At 50.7% G+C, this 6000-nt stretch overlaps 1 protein-coding gene across 2 annotated transcripts in view; it reads right to left on the bottom strand.

The window, feature by feature from the left end:
• Positions 1 to 2926: 2926 nt before the first annotated feature.
• ATP6V1A (ATPase H+ transporting V1 subunit A) overlaps positions 2927 to 6000 on the bottom strand; it is a 28173-nt gene continuing 25099 nt past the window's right edge. For both annotated transcript variants that reach the window (XM_044284154.1, XM_044284155.1), the window contains exon 16: positions 2927 to 5400. In XM_044284154.1, coding sequence (XP_044140089.1) covers positions 5308 to 5400 — 93 coding nt within the window. In that variant the 3' untranslated portion in view covers positions 2927 to 5307. The remainder of the gene's footprint in view (positions 5401 to 6000) is intronic.

Here is a 6000-nt window from a genome sequence, read left to right as displayed (position 1 = left end):
ATTATAAACTCTCCGGTGATGTGACCGGTATAATGTCTGGCACCATCGCTCTCACCTACATGAAGTGCTGGGAAGCATCTCTGACCAATGGTCTCTCCAGCTGCTGTGAAACTACAACTCCCAGCATTCTCAGTCATTGACAGCAGATTGGCTTTAGGGTTTTGGGGCGCTCTCGCCTCCACAGTAGGGCTCGGCTCGTCCCTCTGCTCCGGCATGGTGTCTTCTACAGTCTCCTCCATTCCCTGGGATGCTGAGGATGATGGTTGCTAGGTGACAGGACTCCATAGTGGCTTCTTTCCTGGCAGCAGTCTCCATAGCAACAAGCTCAGTCTTAGACATCCTGGAAACCTACACTTCAGCACCTACAGTAAGTGAAGTGTATCCTGAATATCGCCCCCTGGTGGCACCAGAGAGCAGAGCCTTGTATAGGAGGAAATCCCCCTCCAGCTTGCTGTACATTATAAGGATATAACAAGTTACTTAGCAGATCTGTGACCTTATAAGAGATCTCTGGACTCCATAGATTGTTAGGAAACAACCTCATCTTCTTAAAAACAAAAAAAGTCTGCAGCAGCTGAGGTGTGTGTTAGGAGGTTCTGCAGCAGCTGAGGTGTGTGTTAGGAGGTTCTGCAGCAGCTGAGGTGTGTTAGGAGGTTCTGCAGCAGCTGAGGTGTGTATTAGGAGGTTCTGCAGCAGCTGAGGTGTGTATTAGGAGGTTCTGCAGCAGCTGAGGTGTGTATTAGGAGCTTCTGCACCAGCTGAGAAGTGTTAGGAGGTTCTGCAGCAGCTGAGGTGTGTGTTAGGAGGTTCTGCAGCAGCTGAGGTGTGTGTTAGGAGGTTCTGCAGCAGCTGAGGTGTGTATTAGGAGGTTCTGCAGCAGCTGAGGTGTGCATTAGGAGCTTCTGCACCAGCTGAGAAGTGTTAGGAGGTTCTGCAGCAGCTGAGGTGTGTGTTAGGAGGTTCTGCAGCAGCTGAGGAGTGTATTAGGAGGTTCTGCAGCAGCTGAGGTGTGTATTAGGAGGTTCTGCAGCAGCTGAGGTGTGTGTTAGGAGGTTCTGCAGCAGCTGAGGTGTGTATTAGGAGGTTCTGCAGCAGCTGAGGTGTGTATTAGGAGGTTCTGCAGCAGCTGAGGTGTGTATTAGGAGCTTCTGCACCAGCTGAGAAGTGTTAGGAGGTTCTGCAGCAGCTGAGGTGTGTGTTAGGAGGTTCTGCAGCAGCTGAGGAGTGTATTAGGAGGTTCTGCAGCAGCTGAGGTGTGTATTAGGAGGTTCTGCAGCAGCTGAGGTGTGTGTTAGGAGGTTCTGCAGCAGCTGAGGTGTGTATTAGGAGGTTCTGCAGCAGCTGAGGTGTGTATTAGGAGGTTCTGCAGCAGCTGAGGTGTGTATTAGGAGCTTCTGCACCAGCTGAGAAGTGTTAGGAGGTTCTGCAGCAGCTGAGGTGTGTATTAGGAGGTTCTGCAGCAGCTGAGGCGTGTATTAGGAGGTTCTGCAGCAGCAGAGGTGTGTATTATGAGGGTCTGCAGCAGCAGAGGTGTGTATTATGAGGGTCTGCAGCAGCTGAGGTGTGCATTAGGAGGTTCTGCACCAGCTGAGGTGTGCATTAGGAGGTTCTGCACCAGCTGAGGTGTGCATTAGGAGGTTCTGCACCAGCTGAGGTGTGCATTAGGAGGTTCTGCACCAGCTGAGGTGTGTATTAGGAGGTTCTGCAGCAGCAGCAGGTGTGTATTAGGAGGTTCTGCAGCAGCAGCAGGTGTGTATTATGAGGGTCTGCAGCAGCTGAGGTGTGTATTATGAGGGTCTGCAGCAGCTGAGGTGTGCGTTAGGAGGTTCTGCACCAGCTGAGGTGTGCATTAGGAGGTTCTGCACCAGCTGAGGTGTGTATTAGGAGGTTCTGCAGCAGCAGAGGCGTGTATTAGGAGGTTCTGCACCAGCTGAGATGTGTGTTAGGAGGTTCTGCAGCAGCTGAGGTGTGTATTAGGAGGTTCTGCACCAGCTGAGGTGTGTATTAGGAGGTTCTGCACCAGCTGAGGTGTGTCTTAGGAGGTTCTGCAGCAGCTGAGGTGTGTATTAGGAGCTTCTGCACCAGCTGAGAAGTGTTAGGAGGTTCTGCACCAGCTGAGGTGTGTATTAGGAGGTTCTGCAGCAGCAGAGGCGTGTATTAGGAGGTTCTGCACCAGCTGAGATGTGTGTTAGGAGGTTCTGCAGCAGCTGAGGTGTGTATTAGGAGGTTCTGCACCAGCTGAGGTGTGTATTAGGAGGTTCTGCAGCGGCTGAGGTGTGTATTAGGAGGTTCTGCAGCGGCTGAGGTGTGTATTAGGAGGTTCTGCAGCAGCTGAGGTGTGTATTATGAGGGTCTGCAGCAGCAGAGGCATGTATTAGGAGGTTCTGCAGCAGCAGAGGTGTGTATTAGGAGGTTCTGCACCAGCAGAGGTGTGTATTAGGAGGTTCTGCAGCGGCTGAGGTGTGCATTAGGAGGTTCTGCAGCGGCTGAGGTGTGCATTAGGAGGTTCTGCAGCGGCTGAGGTGTGCATTAGGAGGTTCTGCAGCGGCTGAGGTGTGTGTTAGGAGGTTCTGCAGCAGCAGAGGTGTGTATTAGGAGGTTCTGCAGCAGCAGAGGTGTGTATTAGAAGGTTCTGCAGCAGCTGAGGTAAGCATTAGTGTCTCAGCCTCATCTTCTTGTCAGTGCCAGGTCCTGTACACATGAGCTCGTCTCCAGGATCTGGATGGATTGTGACGATAGCGGAGCTCACTCCAGATCCGGTTTCTCATCATCTCCACAGAAAACTCAAGATGGAAAATGCAGGAATTTCTCCCGAGAAGAAAAAAAAAAAAAAAAAAAGTCACTGCCCCCAGAAGATCAGCGCACTCCTCTCCTGAAATACTCTGTGCTGCTGGGAGGACCCTCCTTACATAATAATAAGGATGCGTTTTACATTTAAATTTATATTTTATTCTCAAGAATTTGAACAACTTTACACAAATTTCAAGTCATAAGATCAAAGTGTGTTACTGTCTCTTTAAATCTCTTCTTCTAAAACTTTTACACCTTGAAAGGAACAGACAAAAACTGATACAATGAAACCAAGCGCAACACATACAACAGAAACACAAAAAATATTACCCAGGAGCGGCGCCCCCTGCAGGGAGCAACGGTACAATAAATACACGGCTGGATCATCCGTACAGATCTTGCATCAAGGGTCAGTCACCCCCCTCCCCCACCCTAGGGGTAAGATGGGGGCAGGAGGTCGTCTGGGGGATGATAAGGGGACACGTGACATATGAGTGGACACTGGGGGCCTTCATACAGTGAATTCATGAGCATTTACTCCAGGAGAAGAAGGTGGAGGGCAGAGATACTGGGCAGTGTGCCAGCTGGGCATCTCACGAGCTTACAAAGATCAGCCCTGCGTAAGGCCGAGGAGGATTCTGGGTAAAAAGTTTTGCCTTATATTTGTCGGTGCCAGCCCTCACTTCTAGCTGCGGTATCTTGCGTGTGTGAACGAGACCTTATCCTTATTGGAGTCAGAGCTGCATTATGATAACAGTTCTATCAGTCTGCAGCCACCACTAGGGGGAGCCCACCGCATACTGAGTGTACACTGACCTCAATAATCACGCAGTATGCATTACACTCCTGGGCTCCCTCTAGTGGTGGCTTTATATATCAGAGGCAGGACCTCTGGAGCCCGACATAATGTTAATCAGTAAAAATGGCGACCGGAAATGGACCCCCGACCTCTTTTTGGCGTAGATTTCTTTTTCTGCATGGACCCCCAGAGGATGTGTCGAAATTATAAAGAGGCCCGTTAATAATTCTGGGGCATGGTATGCCAGCGAGGTCAGAGACACCAGTCTTAATACGTTCCCCTCCCCCAAAGTCCATTAGAAAGCTGCAGAACTTTCCATTACACAAAGAGTGAACTTCAGCCTCTTCCGTTAGTGTCTCGCAGGTATCTGCCCAGGTTTCTCCATTTTTTTTTCGATATCTCAGCTGGCTGTCAGCAACTAGAAACTCTGACAAATCCCTTCTATTGCAAGCCCGAAGCCTGGACTGGCACACAGCTATGGGGTCTAAACATGGAGCAAGGTGGGGGTGGGGGACAAACATGGCTGCAGCAAATACGTAACCGCACAGTGGCGAGCGCCCAGTGCGGGGGAGGGGGCAGGTTACAGTGACGAGGTTGTAGACAGGACGCACAAACATCAGGTCGATACAAGCTTCATTTTAGAGCAGTTGTGGCCCTCAAGCTGTTGCAAAACTACAACTCCCAGCATGCCGGACAGCCTACATCAGGGCATGGTGGAGGTTGCAGTTTTACAACAGTTGGAGGGACGCAGGTTGAGCATCCCTGCTTTAGAGCCCCAAACTCTGGGACATGAGCTGATACTACAACTCCCACCATGCACCATTGGTTTCTTTGGGAGTTCTGAGAACAGCTAAGGAAGTGAATGCATGCTGGGAGTTGTAGTTTTGCACCAGTTGAAGTGCCAGAGGTTGCAACACCATGTTAGGGAATGGCTGAAAGGGCAATTCCTTAATATGTTTTTATGCAGCTGCTGACTGCCATAGCGGGCCCGTAGCCAATGGGAATGCTGCTCCGGGAGCAATACCCATATGAATGCAGCCATTTAAGCGATTCTCTCGCTCAGGACATTAACGCTAAAAGGTGCAGCTTTACAGGAGGACACAGGAACATCGCTGAAATCCAAAATATCTGTATACCCAGAGGCTGGCTCAGATTACTGTACATCATATTGACACACACGGCAGAAGCAGGATACCAGCGGAGGAACTACAAGTCCCAGCAGGTAGCCAAGTTCTGGCGAGCAAAGTCCCTGGCGATGCTGGAATGTTTGGAGTGGTGGAGTGCAGCTTGAGGCTCTTCATCTACTGCAAAACTAAAACTCCTAGCATGCATCGAGAACCAGCAGCTGTCAGGGCATGCTAGGAGTTGTAGTCCCGCAGCCGCTGGAATGCCCAGGTTGCAGATTTCTGGAGTAGAGGAAGGCCCTGCTTGGCATTACTGGTTTTGGAGACTGAAAATTAGCTGCCAGGTTAAGACAAGGTACATAAAGGGGCAGCAACTGCAGCAGCATCTCCCTCCTCCCCCGACATCTGCTCCACAGACATTCACCAACCACAGGAGAACCTACACACATGCCACCAATAAAACACTGGAATGGACGCTATCCATGAGGGGGGACTACAGCACAGGAGGGTGGACAGGTGTCTAGAGGGGAGCCCCAGTCTTGATGCAGCAGCTGGAGGTCTGAGATGATGGGTGGTCCACGCCCCCTATGGCTCTTAGTCTTCTAGACTGCGGAAGGCGTTCTGCATGTCCTCCAGCAGCTGGGCGTAGTCGCCCTTGATCTTGGCTTCTCCTTCTTTCACTGGATCCTGGAATTACAAAAATCAACAAACGGACGTGATGCAGGAGCGAAAGCGGAAAGATCGGTGGAGCATGAAGCACGAGGGCGAGGCGCCTCGCACGCAGGTGGAGAAGACTACATGTTCCACGTAATGATAAGCTGCACATGACAAAGGAAATCATTCACAAGCCCCAGGACAGCAGATGACTGCACTCGTCTCCTGGGTCCGACCTTGTAATAATCTATATGGTTACAGGGGCCGGAGTGCCGCCTTTACTAAGACAGAGCTCCAAATCCTCTGGCAACCTACAGCCACCACTAGAGGGAACATAAGAGCTAAATGGATAAATCCATATGCTGTCAGTGCCCCCTAGTGGTGACCGCATGCAGTCAGGATGTGGGGTCTATAGGATTTGGGGCTCTGTAATAGCAAAACATGCCTTAAAAGGATGCTCCTCTTTGAAACATCTGACAGCAGGTAAAGGGGTATTCCTGTTTTCTCAAGTTGTCCCCAATCCATAGGATAGGGAATAACAATTAGATCGGTGGGGGTCCTAGTGCTGGGATCCCCGACTGATCACGAGAACGAGGGCCCAGTGGAACCCCCCTGAAATAAACGTAGCAGGTG

This window comes from Bufo gargarizans, chromosome 3, assembly GCF_014858855.1.
Source record: "Bufo gargarizans isolate SCDJY-AF-19 chromosome 3, ASM1485885v1, whole genome shotgun sequence".
NCBI classification, from domain to species: Eukaryota; Metazoa; Chordata; class Amphibia; order Anura; family Bufonidae; genus Bufo; species Bufo gargarizans.
This window is presented reverse-complemented; position numbering and strand designations above follow the sequence as displayed.